Here is a 17,449-nt window from a genome sequence, read left to right as displayed (position 1 = left end):
CAGTTGATGTTTCTAGATGTTGGCAAAATTTTTGATCTTTTTTGGCAATTAATGTTAACAATTCCCTGTAATTGCCTCGAATGTCAGAGCCGTCGCCCTCAAAATGACCACGAGACCGAAAATCGTGTTTTTTTTCAATTTTTGCTCTATAACTCCAAAGATTTTAATTTTACACCAAAAACACCCAAATAAAAATTCACCACAATTAAATTCTGCATAGAGACGTGTTTTTCCCGATTCACTTCGACGAAAACTTTCCCCGGAAAAAGCGGGTTTTTCCAACAAAATCTTTAATTTTCAACTAAAATTTTAGATAAGTAATTGTTAATCAATAATTAAATAACTTGGTAATGCAAAATCCCTTTTTGCATAGACTATAATTCCAGAAGCCGATGGAAATTGAATGAACCGTTTGCAACAATTGAATTGTTAATTAAAAATTTACGGTCACTATAATAACGACAATAATTATGGTGCATAAGAATAACTATGATTTTTTTCATAAAAAGGCAGTATACCTATCTAATGTACTTTACAGAATTGAAATTGGACTATTTAAGCGGCCTCAGGAATATTTTAAAATTATAAAGAATTTTTTGGCTTATAAACAAATAGAATATCTCGGAAAATATTAAACTAAATTAAATTGTAAAAACGGTATTCGAAAAATAGCGGCAGGACTCTTCTTTTAAAAGAAAAAACGTTTAATTATGATGAGTAGTTCCTGAGATACAACCGGTCAAAGTTGACCAGAATTTACGACAAAGATATAAACAATAGGATCATAATTTTCAAACCATCACCTTTTTATTTTTGTCCTCTTTCTCCACACCAATTTTCATATCCTTAAAATACTCATAACATATATTATTATAATAAAAACTATCGATAATACGTGTGAAAATTGCCAAAAATAGCAAAATTCCAATCAAAAATTAGGTTGGAGAAAATGTAACACTCGAAAGTTCAAAATCGGTATACGTTAAAAAAAATGCATTTTCTCGGCTTCCCATGGAGCAATTTCCTTCATTCTTTTTTTGTTCCCAAGTAACTCGAGTAGAGCCATCGAACTAACGCATTATTGAATGTCAAACTTGCTTTTGTTTTGTTATAATAAATTAATTTATTTATTATAACACAAAATTTTAATTTGTTTAAATAAAAATTGTTTAAATAATTATACAGCTTTCAAATGAAAATATTTATGTTTTTAACTTTAAAAGGTGCACTTATAGTAAGTTTATCTAAAAAAAGCCTACAACTGGAAAAAATATGTAGTTTTCTGTTCTTATAAAGGCCTAACCCAGACATCCAAAATAAAAGTTTTCCTCCAACACAAAATTGTTCTATATGGTCCACATATTGTTAAGTAAAAAGTTACACCAATTTGAGCGTCCGGTTTGGGGGGGGGGGGTAGATGGGGGAGAAGTAGGTAAATTAGTAGTTGTTTTACGTTTTTCGTCAATATTTCTAAAACTATGCTTTAGCGTAAATTATGTTATATACTTAAATTTTCTACATATAATTTAAAACAAAAGAGGTCCAATACATAATTGTTATAAAATCAACGGTTCCAGAGTTACGGAGGGTGAAAATTGGAGGTTTTCGATACTTTTTATATTCTTTGGGAAATTTATAATATTACCGATGAAAGAAATTCTTTTGCAAATAACATTTGCTATTTCAGTAGCCGATGGTATGTTAGTGATAAGCCCTTGAAGAAACGCCAACCTCACCACCCAAAATAATCATTAATTGTCCAAATAATATAAAAAGTATCGAAAACCTCCACGTTTCACCCTCCGTAACTCTGGAACCGTTGATTTTATAACAATTATGTATAGGACCTTTTTGTTTTAAATTTTATGTAGAACATTTTTGTATAAAACATTGTTTACGCTAAAGCATAGTTTTATAACTATTGACGAAAAACGTAAAAAAACTACTAATTTACCGACTTCCCTCCCATCTCCCCCCAAACCGGACGCTCAAAATGATGTAACTTTTTACTGAACATTATGTGGACCATATAGAACAATTTGGTGTTGGAGGATAACTTTCACTTTGGATGTCTGGGTTATGCCATTATTTGGATCAATTTTATCATACTAATAGGCTTACCATAATTACGAAGAGCCAAACCGGGACACAGAAAAGGAAGAGGCTCATTTTCGTTTTGCTTTTCGCTCAATTTGTGTTTTTCATATTTGAAATGCAATCAAAATTATTGAGAACTGAAAACATAAATTAATAAATGTGAATATATTTTTTATTATAAAGAAAAAGAGATAAAAGTACAATTAATAAAAACAACTAGAGAGCTATACCAAATTACTAGACGACTAACAAAAAATGGACCCAACTGTTCGAATATTGTAAGATCCAAGACAGGCGAATTACTTACTACTAGGCACGCCCAGGGACAACACAGATGAATTTGTTGAAAAAACGCAGAATATAGGCTTGCATATATTTTGCGAGGCCCCTTCCAAAACGGAGATAATAACAGCTATCAAATCTCTGAGAAATAACAGGTCCCCGGGAATCGACAACATTGCTACCGAAATACTTAAAACTGATCCGCATCTAACTGCTGAAATTTTGCTCCCCATAATCCGAGAGGTGTGGGGAACAAAACGCATTCCGTAACATTATTAAGCTTCCAAAAAAGGGCAACCTCACACTGTGCAAAAATTGGAAAGGAATAACATTGCTTACCGCCATAACTAAAATTTTCACAACCATCATACTTAAAAGATTAACAAACAAGGTCGAATTTCGAGCAAATCAAGCAGGCTTTAGATCAGAATCCTCCTGCATAGACCAAACCTCTATACATGGTTTTTGTTGATTTCTAACGTGCCTTTGACAGCTTATCTTATGCTGCTATATGAAAAATTTTAGAGCTAAGAAACATCCCGCATAAAATAATTTCCATTATAATACTCTGGGCTAATTAGCAAAATACAAGGAAAAGTTATTTACCAGCAATTTTATTGCTGAAATCGAATCTTATTATTCTATGTATTAATAATATAGGTATGCAAAGTCCGCAGATGGTGTGCTACTTTTTTTATAAACAAAATGGCGCCCGAAAATCGTGTTTTTTTCAATTATTGCTCTATAACTCCAAAGATTTTAACTTTACACCAAAAACACCCAAATAAAAATTCACCGCAATTAAATTCTGCATAGAGACGTGTTTTTCCCGATTCATTTCGACGAAAACTTTCCCCGGAAAAAGCGGGTTTTTCCAACAAAATCTTTAATTTTCAACTAAAATTTTAGATAAGTAATTGTTAATCAATAATTAAATAACTTGGTAATGTAAAAGCCCTTTTCGCATAGATTATAATTCCAGAAGCCGATGGAAATTGAATGAACAGTTTAGTAACAATTGAATTGTTAATTAAAAATTTACGGTCGCTATAATAACGACAATAATTATGGTGCATAAGAATAACTATACTTTTTTCATAAAAAGGCAGTATACCTATCTAATGTACTTTACAGAATTGAAATTGGACTATTTAAGCGGCCTCAGGAATATTTTAAAATTATAAACATTTTTTTGGCTTATAAACAAATAGAATATCTCGGGAAATATTAAACTAAATTAAATTATGAAAACGGTATTCGAAAATCAGCGGCCGGACGCTTCTTTTAAAAGAAAAATCGTTTAATTATTACGAGTGGTTCCTGAGATACAACCGGTCAAAGTTGACCGGAATTTACGGAAAAGATATAAACAATAGGATCATAATTTTCAAACCAACACCTTTTTATTTTTGTTCTCTTTCTCTAAACTACTACAACCTGTTGTCCGATTTGAGTGATTTTTTTAGTATGTTACAGCCTTATTATTTAAGAAAATCGATGTAATATTATTATTGCTAGACAGGTAAAGGTCATTTTATACCGGGTGTAACAATCATAGGGTGTTTTTTTTCTTAAACGTACCTAACTTTTTTATTATCCAACATAAGTAAATGAGTCAAAAAAGAAAATGTTAATAAAGCCTAAGCCTCCAATTGAATTTTAATTTAAATATTTTTTATATGCTAGAATACTCCACAGGGTGTTCCGAACTTTAAGAAAAAACACATAATGATTGTTACACCCGGTATAAAATGACCTTTACCTGTATAGCAACAATAATATTACATCGATTTTCTTTAATAATAAGGCTATAACATACTAAAAAAATCACTCAAATCGGACAACAGGTTTAGGAAATCCCACGTGTACAACTATTCAGCAAGTAAGTCGATTATTTTGCTCTCAAGTGTATTTTTGTCGTTGGTGAAACCGGCCATTAGATATCTTTTTCGACTTAATTATCAAATGATAATTAGCAGACACAGAAACACACAACCTTTATGATACGAGGTTTAATGAATACTAGCTTGCTATTAATAACCTTTTTTGGTACGCGGGATAAAGGCCTATTAGACCCATTTAGATTTTTTGAATTAACATGTGATGTATTGGACACTGAAACACTGTATGCAATTAAAACACAAGCAAAACATGATCAATTTTTATTCAATATAATAATTATCTTTAACATAACATTGTCTTATACAAAAGAAAGTATAAATTATAAAACTATATCCAAAAAGAGTCACGCTGTAAATTCAACCACGCTCGACGAAATAATTTCGTCAAATAGATCGGTAGCACCTTCAGTTTCTAGAAGACCAAAGTTATAATCCTGGTGAAATGATGTATTACTCAACGTAACAAACGGACTATGAACTAAAAATAAAAAAATGATTACTTAAGCCTAACAAAACATTGTTAAATTCTGAAAATTTTGGTCTTCCAAAAAATTTTGGTAGGGGAATGGGGGGCATGACGGGGTCGCGAGGTAAGACGGGGTACCGTACACAAACAAGAAACTACACGTTGGTGAATAACATGCAGTAACTCAATAGGAAGAGTCATTCGACTAACGGTCACTGCAAGAGAAACCGTGAATGAGAGTGCACGCGTTTTTTGTTTACAAACGGAAAACTGTTTTAGCGCTCCGTTGATCTAATTTTGTGCAAGGACAACCATCGTTATTTTAAGGTAATTATGATCACCTCATTAATGTCTTTTTTATCGTTGTTTACTAGTATTCTTATTTTGATAATGGCATATTGTTTGTGTGAATACGTTAAACATTTAATTAGTGAATTTTTTTTTGTTCAAAGTTACCTTTTGAGGCAAGATGGGGTATTGGGTGCGGGGTATGATGGGAAATTGGTGGTAAGTCTGGGTTAATTTAAATTTCTTAATAAATAACATTGGATTATTGTTTTAGATAATACCATGGTACGTACTTACAAGAAAAAAACAAAAAGAGGAGAGTGGTCGAGAGATGCTATGAAAACAGCCATAGATAAAGTAACATCGTCAGAACTCTGGATAGGTTGCCAGATCTGTGAATGTTGAGCTCACAATGCTTGTGCTAGGGTGGACAATGAAATCTGGAGCAAATACACATTTTTGTTTGTTTTGTGAGAATTAATTAGCATCACCATCATGCCCCAATTCCATTACCCCATCATACCCCATAGTATGGGGCAAGATGGTTTTTCATAATGTTCTTATTAATGGCTAATTGTTGAAAAATGTGATATGGGCCATTCCATAAGCATACGCCTGTTTTGGATAACTTCGACAACGAATATTTTACTGTGCAACATAAGAAGTACGAAAGTAAATGGCGCTAATAATTATTCCAATAAACAACAATGTAATTTGCAATTTACTTTCGTTCTTCTTATTTTGCACAGTAAAATATTCGTTGTCGAAGTAATCCAAAACAGGCGTATGTTCGTGGAATAGGTTGATTTTCCAAAGATTGTACCAAATCATAGTTAGATTAATGACGTAACGCGCCATCAATTAGTAATAGTAATAAACGTAGTAATTATGTTGTATTTTTGTTATTTTCCTTAGCTACCCCATCATACCCCCTTCCCCTATTTACTTCCAAAAAACAATAGTCATATTGGAGCATTTATTTAAACAATATTTTATTAGGTAAGTATTTTTTTAATGCCAAAAATACGTTGTCCAATAGTTGTACTAAAAAAATGGTCCAATATACGTTTAAGTCCTTTTGAAAACTTTTGTAACTAGACCAGGAGGATCTGTGAAAAAACAACAAAACTTACGTGCATATAAATCGGTCCACTTAGAAATTTGGTCATTTTTAATGTCTCGTATTTTCTAAACCTGTTGACCGATTTAAGTGATTGTTTTAATATGTTAGCCTGATTCTTTCAAAATATCGATATAATAATATTGTTGCGGAACAGATAAGTTTTTATTGTATACCGGGTGACGAATCAAACTGTTTTTTTCTACAAGTTCGCATTACCCTGTGGAATATTCTAGCATTTATAAAATACTGAAATTAAAACCCAACTATAGCCTTAGGTTTTCTTAACAATCTGTTTTTTGATTCATTCGATTATGTTGGATAATAAAAAAGTTAGGTACTTTAACAACTAGACATGTTCTTCATCAATACACGGTGTTTCTGAATAAGTGGGACAAACTTTAAGGAATAATTCTGCATGAAAAAATAATGATAGTTTGCTTTATACACGTATGTTTGTAAATGTTTCGTTTCCGAGATACGGGATGTTGAATTTTTTCTTACAAACTGACGATTTATTTATTGCTTTAAAACTATCATTCAACTAAAAATTTCATTTGCATATCTTTTGAGATATGCAAATGAAATTTGGTGGGTTTTGAGACGTAGTTATTAGACTTTTTTGACACAAAATTAAGAATTTTATATTCACCATTGGCGTGCATACGTGTAATATGACCGATCATTACCCGTATGTACGCCAATGGTGAACATAAAATTCTTAATTGTATGTCAAAAAATGTGCAATAACTACGTCTTAAAACCCACCAAATTTCATTTGCTTATCTCAACCGGTTTTAAAACAATAAATAAATCGTCAGTTTGTAATAAAAAATTCAACATCCCGTATCTCGGAAACGAAACATTTGCAAACATACGTTAATAAAGCAAACTGACATTATAGACAAGGTGGAAACGGCGGGTTCGTTTGGAAAAATATTCCCATGAGATATTTTTGCGTAATCACATTCGTGAGACATCCCAGAATAAGGTTCAAGAAGTCGCCCAAGTGAAAAGTGGGCCAATTTTTTTTTAACAATTTTTTTTAATCAAATTGCAAAAATCAATATTTTTGGCCCGGACTATTTTTTTTAGGTTTTTTGGACCATTCTGGACAAAAAAGGTCTCTTATAATTTTTCTCTAAAGTTGATTTTTTTCGAGATATAAGCAATTTAAAATTTGAAAAACGCGAAAATGGCCATTTTTAAGACTCGATAACTCGGTTAAAAATTATTATTATGGAAGTCAGAAAGTGATTAATTCAAAGTTTAAAGTCGCCGCTACATGATCCTGAAGAAATCTGTGTCATCAATTTACTACTAAGCTGTTATTTTTAATTAAAAACAATGAGCGGTTAGATCGTATTGACTCGGCTGTAAATGTGAGTGCGAGTAAGATGCACAATTGGACTGCTGTAATGGCTTCTCTCTCGCACTCAGCATTTACAGCCTCCGCACACGTGCATGGCGCTTATTATTATTTCTTAAAAATAACAGCTTAGTAATAAAATAATGACAAAAATTTCTTCAGGATCTTGTAGGGGGGGCTTTAAACTTTGATTTAGTCATATATTGACTTTCATAATAATAACTTTTAACCGAGTTATTAAGCCTTGAAAATCGCCATTTTTCGTTTTTTTCAATTTTAAATTGCTTATAAGTCGAAAACGATCAACTTTAGAGAAAAGTTATTGGAGACCTTTTTTGTCCAGAATGGTCCAAAAAATTAAAGAAAAAATGGTTCAAGCCAAAAATATTGATTCTTGCAATTTGATTAAAAAAAATTGTTAAAAAAAATTGGGACACTTTTCACGTAGGCGACTTCTTGAACCTTATTCTGGGATGTCTCACGAATGTGATTATGCAAAAAAATCTCATGGGAATATTTTTCCCTTCGAACCCGCCGATTTCGCCTTGTCTATTATTTTTTCATACAGAATTACCCGTTAGTTTGTCCCACTTATTTGGAAACATCGTGTATTGATGAAGAACATGTCTAGTTGTTAAAGTACCTAACTTTATTATTATCCAACATAATCGAATGAATCAAAAAACAGGATGTTAAGAAAACCTAAGGCTATAGTTGGGTTTTAATTTCAGTATTTTATAAATGCTAGAATATTCCACAGGGTAATGCAAACTTGTAGAAAAAAACACAGTTTGATTCGTCACCCGGTATACAATAAAAACTTAACTGTTCAGCAACAATATTATTACAGCGATATTGTTAAAGAATCAGGCTATAACATATTAAAAAAATCACTTAAATCGGTCAACAGGTTTAGAAAATACGAGACATCAAAAATTAACAAATTTTTAAATGGGCCGATTTCTATGCACGTAATTTAGGTACATTTGGATGTCAGAGGTGGCATTCTGTTTGATTTTTGCAGAAAACGTTGTGATATTTTCAATAGTAATAATTGACTTTCCCTCCCTCTCAAATATGTCGGGAATATTAAATAAAAAATTGATTAAAAATAATTCATTTTGGAGCAAAGTCGTAATGAAAAAAAGCGTTATTAAAATTTTCTAAAGATATGACTGGCTAAAAATGATTAAATCTATTACCCTTGATGCAAAATAGCAATAAATACAAAAAGGGGGAAACAAGTCTTTTCTTATTCAATGTTTTTCAAAACTATATTCATTGACGACAATTTCAAGAAGAATACTAAACAACAGTGATGACAGTGGGTCCCCTTGTCGCATCCGCTCACTGACTTTAAATCAATCTGTTTTTTTTTTCATGTATTTTAACCCTATTCTCTGTTTTTCTGGGTGTCACTTATCATCCTTATTAAATTTTAACTAATTCCCATTTCACGTAATGCCTTTTATATTTCTTTCCGTTTTACTAAATCAAAGCTTGTTATGTCGATGAATAGGGCCACTGTAGATTTCCCATATTCATAGCTTTCTACTTGTATTTCGTGCAGAAGGAAAATTTGATCAACTGCGCTGCCTCGTCTTCTGAATCCACATTGATATTCTCCTATCATTATTCACCTCTTTTCATGAATTGGGCAGTATGGCTTCAGTCTTTTCTTTCGTTATGTGTCCTCCTTTCAATATTTCTTTCAGCAACTTTTCCAAATGCTTAATTAGTACCGGTCCTCCTTATCTGAATATTTCAACTGTTACTTTATCCTTTGCTGGGCTCTTATTTTTCTTTAGTTTCTTTATTATTTCTTTCATTTATTTTTCATTAGGCGGTCTTTCCTCTGTTCGTTTTTGATCGGTATTTTCCTTCAGTTCTTTGTCTTCTTCATATTTTGTTTTGTGGGTATTTCATTTAGAAACTCTTCGAAGTATCTATCTTTTCTCCTTCGTAAGGATGTAGTGGCGTCATGTAAGTCGTTTGACTATTTCTATCCAATCCTCTCTCTCCTGTGCGTGTTGTTTTGCTTCGGAGAACGAGTAACCAGTCATATCCCTTATTTGGTCCGACCATCGTAATGGAGATCTTCCTCTGGATCTTCTGCCCTCTACGTTGCCTTCAACTATCATTCGTTCCATGCCTTCCCTTCTTCTAATTATATGTCCAAAATATCTCAGTATATTTTGGTTGATAGTTATGCCGAGTCTAGTTTTTATGTTAAGTTCGGCTAATATTGAATTATTTGTGCGATGTGCGGTCCACGGTATGCGCAACATTCTCCAGTAGACCCACATTTCAAATGCCATTATACGTTTTGAATCTGCTTTTTTGATGGTCCAAGTCTCTGAAGCGTAGGTGGCGATAGGAAATATTAACGCTCGAACAAGGCGTAATTTTGTGTTTTTTGTAATGTCAGTATTCTTCCATATTTTTGTGAGTTTGGCTGTTGCTGATCTGGCCATTATGATGCGCCTACGGATCTCGTCTTCGCATCCTCCACTGTTAGTAATAACGGAGCCTAAGTAATTAAATTGTCTGACCACTTCGTAACCTGCCAAGTCTCTTATCTCCGGTTGGTTGTTTCTGATTCTATCGATGATCATTACTTTGGTTTTCTGTATATTTAGTTTCAAACCATATTCTGTACTCACCGTTCCTAGCCTATTCATAATTTCTTCCAGTTCTTCTGGTGAAGACGCCAAGATAACAGTGTCATCAGCATAACGTAGGTTTTTTATTTTTCTTCCTCCTATCGTTGTTCCACCTTGCCATTCCTCAAAAACTTGACGCATAATGTGTTCACTATATATATTGAATAGTATGGGGGATATTATACATCCATGCCGCACTCCAGATTTTAATTTGAACTTTTTCGAAACCACATTATTAACTCTTACATTAGCGGTGTTATTTACATAAAGTGCTTGTAATAGATAGATTAGATGTTCTGGCGTACCCATTTCTCTAAGTATATGCCACATTTTATCCCATTTTACGTTATCGAAGGCCTTGGAGTAGTCAACAAAGCACAAATATGTTTCTATGTTAAACTCTCGAGATTATTCGATAATTTGATGAATATTAAGAATGTGTTTTCTTGTTCCCCTACCTGTGACGAATCCGCATTGTTGCTCTTGCGGTAAGAGAATGGATTTTAATCTTTCATTGATTATTGTTAGAAGTACTTTGCTCGCGTGAGATATCAACGCTACTGTACGCTAATTACTGCAATCTGTCGGAGAACCTTTTTTGTATATGGGAATAAACGTGAGTTTACCCCAGTCATTTGGCCACTTTCCGGTATTCCAGATCTCATTGCAAATTCTAAGCATTACTTCCGTCCCTAATTCTCCCATTTCTTTGAGTATTTCAGCTGTTATTCCATCCTCTCCGTGTGCTTTTCTACATTTTAGCTTTTTTATTGCCGACTCAATTTCAGATTTCAATATTTGAGGTTCTTTTTCATAACTTCTTTTCTCTGTATTATGGCCTGGGTCGTTGTTAGAGAATAGTATTTCACAATATTGTTTCCAAACCTCTGCGATACCGTCTGGGTTTGTTATGGTATTTCCACTATTATCTTTGATGATCAGTGTCTGTGGTTTGAATTCTCTCGCTAGATATTTGACTTTGGAGAAAAGTTCTCTAGATTCTTGGCGGTCAGCATGTTCCTCTAGTTGTTCACATATGCTTTTTATATAATTATTTTTGTCCCTTCTGCACAAGTGTTTTATAGTTGTATTTATGGTGCTTATCTCTATTTCTTTTTGTATTGAATTTGACGTGCCGTTTCTAAGTTTTCGTCTTTCTTCTACAAGGTTGAGAGTTTCTTCAGTCATCCAATGTTTTTTTCATATCTATTTTTTCTTTGGGATTTGTGTTGTTGATGGCTTCGGTGATCAACTTCTTTGTGTATTCCCACGTTTTCTCAGGGTCTCCGGTAGTCACTGGTAGGTCAGCTTTTGCTAGTGCCTCTCTAAACTTTTCCGGGTGTTTTCGAACCAATTTTTGTCTTTTTTTTTTTGCAATTGTTTTACTGTGCAACTTAATGCGAAATTCTGCTTGTAGCATTTTATGGTCCGAACCACAGTCTGCAGCTGGTTTTGTCTTCACATTGGTTACAGAGCTCCTACATCGTTTAGTGATAAGAATATAATCTATTTGGTTCTTGTATCGTCCTCCAGGCGAAGACCATGTTGATAATCTTCGCGGATGATGTTTAAACATTGTGTTTACTATACTGAGATCCATATCGATATCAAATTGAAGGAGCCGTTCACCTCTGTCATTTCGCTCGCCTAAGCCATGCTCACCTATCGTTCCTTTCAAATGTTCGTCTACTTTCGTTCTTCCTACTTTGCGTTCCAATCTCCTATTATCATCATTGGTTCTTTCTTAGGTATATTAGAGATGGTTTCATGTATCAGATGGTATGTTTCTTCTACTATATCTTCTGTCGCTTCGGATGTTGGCATATATACCTGTATAATGTGCATTTTGACTGGTTTAGCGTTTAGGGCTATTTTTATTATACGATCATTTGCTGGAAGGTATTCATGTACATATTTTGCCCAACGTTTTTGAATTAATATTGCTACGCTTTTTTGTCCTGATTTGTTAGCTCCTGACATGAAAACTTTATAGTGAGTGGCTTCCCAATGTCCTTGGCCTTCCCAGTGTGTCTCAGATATCCCGCAGATATCTATCTTCTCCTTGATCAGTTCATTTTCTAATATATACAATTTACCTGGCTCTAGCAGCCCCCTAACATTCCATGTTGCTATGCGGTGTTTTTTACGTAATGCTAAGTTTGATCTTCCAGTATCCCATTTCGCAGATATTGCCTGGTCGTCCACAATCATCTGCCCGGTCGCCCATTTCACACCATTCGACCCGGAATCGATACGGGCGGCGCCGGTTGCTAGCCGGTTTGTAAAGCACAGAATTTCCTTGCCTAGTCGTCATTTCATAACGCTCTCTGGGAAGATAATCAGGTGGTTTCCCGTTGCCTGCCTGATCGCAGTATCACAGCCGGTTGAACTAAGATGTAGTTGCCGCCTGTGAGTATTTTACACCAGACCTGTATGAATCACACAGCCCCAGTGCAATAATGACGTAGCTGCTGCCCTATGTCATGCCCTCAGTTGATCCGCGGGTACTTATTCGGTTTAACCTTATTCGTACCTGACCTGCATATCTACAGGAACGTTCCCTATCAGCCATTGGGACGCGCCGTGTCGGGGTTGAGGACATCCCCCTCCCAGTCCGTCTTCCGTGAAGTACTGAAGAGCCCCTACTCAATTCAAAGCTCCTCCCCCACGCAAGCTAGGACCAGCATTTATTTACATTTATTATGAATTCCTTGTGAACTTGTGACTAAGCATCCACACAAACAGCACAAAACAGGGAGACCTATATCCAGCAGTGGATAGATCCGGGTTGAATGATGATGATGAATCATCCACAAAAAGGAAGGCATATTCTAAGGCTTGTTCTGATAAATCTAAGGCATATCTTATTAAACTTAAAAGCTGTGTATTTAGTTTTTGATGTATTGCCATCAATAAGGATGGTAAAATACTTACCGTCCAGATCTTGATCTACTGTCCTTTTATTTTGACTGTAGTAACTACTTTTATGTTTCTTAAACAATATTTGAGCAGTAACTATATCTGAATCCTCCTCGTCGATAAATTTTAAGTCCGATGAGTTTGAATCATCTTCTGTTTGTATTAAAAGCTAAAATAAAAATAAATACTAAGTATTATCTTAATTATCCAAATGATAATATTTTATTTAACAATAATTTTAATAATAAATTAAATGCACACGGGAATAAAGTTTTGCGTTTAGTGGAAAATTCTGAAAGTAAATAGGTAAATGATTTTTTGATTATTTAATAACAGGGGAGTCAATGAAGATCGGAAATCTTCATTGTTTCGGAAAAATCAAACAAGCTTTTTTTTCTAAAACCTTTTTTGTTGGTTTATGAATATGTTGGAGTAAAAAGTTCTTCTCACAGATTTAGCCGCTAATTGTTTATTAAATTGTTAAAACAATAAAATCTGTTTTGTATAAACAACTTTAAAAATATCGTTGAATTCATCATTTTACCTTGGTCAAAAATGTTTCTATTTTGTTTTTGATTATGCTGAATCCGAATCTGATGCAATTGCAAATATGGGAACCTTTTTTATTATCGATTTTACGAAAAAAAGTTATTCTTCATAAAATGCTCTGAAAGATCAAAGATCTAAGATGGAAGCATCTTATATCAAACTTCGCTCAAGAATAAAGTGCCTTTATATTTCACAATATATTTTCCTAGGTATTAAAAAAACAACTAATTTCGCAGTTCATTTGATTAATAAAAAATTAAGCACCGACTTTTGGAGTAAAACTTTTTGATAAGTTGTTTATTATACATTTCTTAATGAAATTATAAAAAGTTCTATCTTGTTTGATATTTTTCGTAAGTAAAAACTCCATTGACTCCACTATAAGTTAAAGAAAAGGTTAGTTAGGTAAAATCCAATTCAGTAGTATTTTACAAATACACTGGGGTGCAAAATTAACCGGACACCTTAAAAATGGGCAATAATAATAATATCGTATGGCATTTTTGCCGGGGAGATCCTTTCGGACAGTTCCGGCGCCATTTACATCTTTAACCCTGTTTGAAGTAACTAGTGCCGATGTACACTAGCTCAGGGGGACCGACGGCTTTACGTGCTCTCCGAGGCACGGTGAGACGGCTCGTGTTATTATTGGAAATGAAAATGGTTTGTCTTTGGCAGGGCTCGAACCCACGTGCACTGGCGTATGAGGCCAGCGAGTATGCCGTTACTCCACGACCGCTCATTAAAAAAATGGGTCATTTTTAATGTCTATAATTTCTTAAACCTGTTGTCCGATTTGAGTGATTTAATACATTATAATTCTTTAGCAATATCGCTGTAATAGTATTGTTGCTAAACAGTTAAATTATCATTGTATACCGGGTGTACCAATGAAATTGTTTTTTCTCAAACTTCGCATCACCCTGTGGAATACTCTAAAAAATACTCAAATTAAAACCCAGCTATAGCCTCATGTTTTCTCAACGTTCTGTTTTTTGATTCGTTCGCCGGCCATAAAAAAGTTAGGTACTTTAATAATTAGCCATGTTTTTCATCCATACAGGGTGTTTTTTTAAATAAGTATGGCAAACTTTAAGGGGTAATTCTACATGAAAAAATAATGACAGTTTGCTTTATAAACCTATGTACGCAAATGCTTCGTTTCTGAGATGTTGAAGAGATGTCTGAGGGTGTTGAAATTTTTCTTACAAACTGATGATTTATTTATTGCTTTAAAACCGGTTGAGATATGCAAATGAAATCTGGTGACGTAATTTGGTTTGAAATATTTAAGACGTAGTTATTGTACATTTTTTAACATACAAGTAAGAAATTAATATTCACCATTGGCGTACATACGGGTAATATGACCCGTAGAAACGTGGCTAATATGGCTTTTATGGTCTAATGTAAGCGAATGAATCAAAAAACAAAATGTTGAGAAAACATGAGGCTACAGTTGGATTTTATTTTCAGTATTTTATAAATGCTAGAATATTCCACAGGGTGATGCCAACTTTGAGAAAAAAACACAGTTTGATTGGTACACCCGGTATACAATGAAATTTTAACTTTTTAGCAACAATACTATTACAGTGATATTGCTAAAGAATAAGTCTATAATATATTAAATAAATCACTTAAATCTGACAACAGGTTTAGGAAATTCGAGACATCAAAAATGACCCATTTTTAAGGTGTCCGGTTAATTTTGCACCCCAGTGTAATTGTCAATGAAGAATGACATGTAATGGAGAATGATCAGAGGGCAAAGAAAGGAGGTGAACGAATTAATAAAAGCGAAACACATTCAGAAGGAAACATGGGCAGACTACTTCCGATCTCTATTTGCTAAAGGCGACGATAATGAACCACCAACACCTGAAGTTACGACAAATGAAGAAATAAACATCGAGGAGGGAGAGGTAAAGGAAGCATTTAAGAAAATTAAAAAATAGAAAATCTCCAGGAGAGGGCAGAATATCGAACGAACTCCTAAAGTACTGAGAACAAGATCTAACTAAACAACTACTAAAACTAATACAAAAAATAATAGAACAAAACAGAATACCACAAGAATGAAGATTAAGCATCCTAATACCTCTCTTCAAAAAGGAGACAAATCAGACCCGAAGAATTACACAGGGATTAACTTATTTAACACAACATTAAAATTAACAACAAAAGTGATAACAAACAAATTGAATGAAATTATAACATTAGCGGAAGAACAACAAGGTTTTAGGTCGGGAAGGTCATGCACTGACGCTAAATTTTTAATGAGGCAAGTTCAAGAGAAATCGTTGGAATACAACAAACCAGCATATTTATGTTTCGTTGACCTTAAAAAAGCATTTGACAGGGTCACATTAAAGGACGTTATCCACTTGTTATACTCGAGAGAGGTACCTCTGGGAATAATTAAAACGATAGAAAACATCTACCAGAACAACACAATAAAAGTAAAAGTGGAATATGAACTAACTGACCCAATTGAAGCCGGCAATGGGATAAGACAGGGGGATTCCTCGAGTCCTTTACTGTTTAACCTGATCATGGACGAAATAATAAAAAAAGTAAGAACTAAAAAAGGATACCAAATGGGAGAAAAACAACTTAAAATAATCTGCTATGCGGACGTTGCAATACTAATCTCTCAAAGTGAAGATGATTTACAACGTATGCTGCACCAATTCAACATAATTTCCAGAAAATTTAACATGTTAATTTCCTCAAAAAAGACAAAATGCATGGTTATAACAGCAGATCCAATAAGATGTAAATTGGAGCTGGAAGGTCAGATAATAGAACAAGTGATGGAGTTTAAATACCAAGGCATCACACTATCTAGCTACAGAAGGCTCGAAACAGAAGTGAAAGATCAAGTGAATAGAGCAAATAGAACCGCAGGTTGCCTGAATGACACAATATGGAGAAATAAAAATATCGGAAAAGAAATGAAAGGCAGAATTTACAAGAGACAAAAAGATGGCTCGAAACAGCGGAGATGAAAACCCTTCGAAAAATCGATGGTAAGACTATGGGACAGAGCTAGAAGTACAGATATACGACGGAGATGCAAGGTGGATAACATTAATAACTGGGTAAGAAACAGAAGAATAGAATGGAATGACCACATAAGCCGAATGACAACAATAGGGTAGTCAGGACAGCGAGATACGGTTCCCAATAGGAAGACGATCAGTGGGAAGACCACGAAAACGATGGAACGACAACTTACTAGAGGCACATTGAAAAAACAGACAAAGACAAACATAGAGTCACGTCTATACAAAAAGAAGAAGAAGAAGAAGAGTGTAATTGTCAAAATAAATTTATATTGTTTTATACTACATTAACAACCTAAATTGTCAAAAACACAAAAGGACCATAAACTTTATTGGCATACGTACCCTTTTCCTTTTTTTAGAATTTCCCTGATCATCTTTAGGAACCTCTCCCAAAAGTCTTGTGGTTATAGGTGTTGTACTTGAGTTGAAATGTAGCTGGAATGAATCTTCTACATTCTAAAATTTATTAAAATTTCTGTTTAAAAACTATCCACCACTTACCTATAGGTTTTTAATTGGTCCATAAACATTTCTGATAGGTTATGGTAAAAAAATCAGTTTTAATTTGAATGCAAGATAGAGCAAATTAACAGAAAATACACTCATGGACAAAAGTTTGGAATATTTTGAAATTATCGTGTAAAATGAAATTTCTTGTGCTGCAATCCTTAGCTCTCCCATTGTCAAAGTAACTGGATTTCTTAAGCGTGTGATACACACGCAA

General features: G+C 33.8%; 1 protein-coding gene and 1 long non-coding RNA gene across 2 annotated transcripts in view; one reads left to right on the top strand and one right to left on the bottom strand.

Moving 5' to 3' along the window:
* Positions 1–4,525: 4,525 nt before the first annotated feature.
* Positions 4,526–17,449, bottom strand: part of LOC114336383 (transcription factor E2F5) — a 28,080-nt gene continuing 15,156 nt past the window's right edge. Inside the window, exons 6-8 of the mRNA XM_050646908.1 lie at positions 17,068–17,181; positions 13,121–13,274; positions 4,526–4,758 (exon numbers count right to left, since the gene is read on the bottom strand). Coding sequence (XP_050502865.1) covers positions 4,625–4,758; positions 13,121–13,274; positions 17,068–17,181 — 402 coding nt within the window. The 3' untranslated portion in view covers positions 4,526–4,624. The remainder of the gene's footprint in view (positions 4,759–13,120; positions 13,275–17,067; positions 17,182–17,449) is intronic.
* LOC126882078 (uncharacterized) lies at positions 4,797–5,930 on the top strand. The gene is made up of 2 exons (XR_007697116.1): positions 4,797–5,073; positions 5,309–5,930. It is a non-coding gene; the product is annotated as an uncharacterized LOC126882078 (long non-coding RNA).

Source organism: Diabrotica virgifera, chromosome 3 (assembly GCF_917563875.1).
Source record: "Diabrotica virgifera virgifera chromosome 3, PGI_DIABVI_V3a".
Classification (NCBI taxonomy): domain Eukaryota; kingdom Metazoa; phylum Arthropoda; class Insecta; order Coleoptera; family Chrysomelidae; genus Diabrotica; species Diabrotica virgifera.
This window is presented reverse-complemented; position numbering and strand designations above follow the sequence as displayed.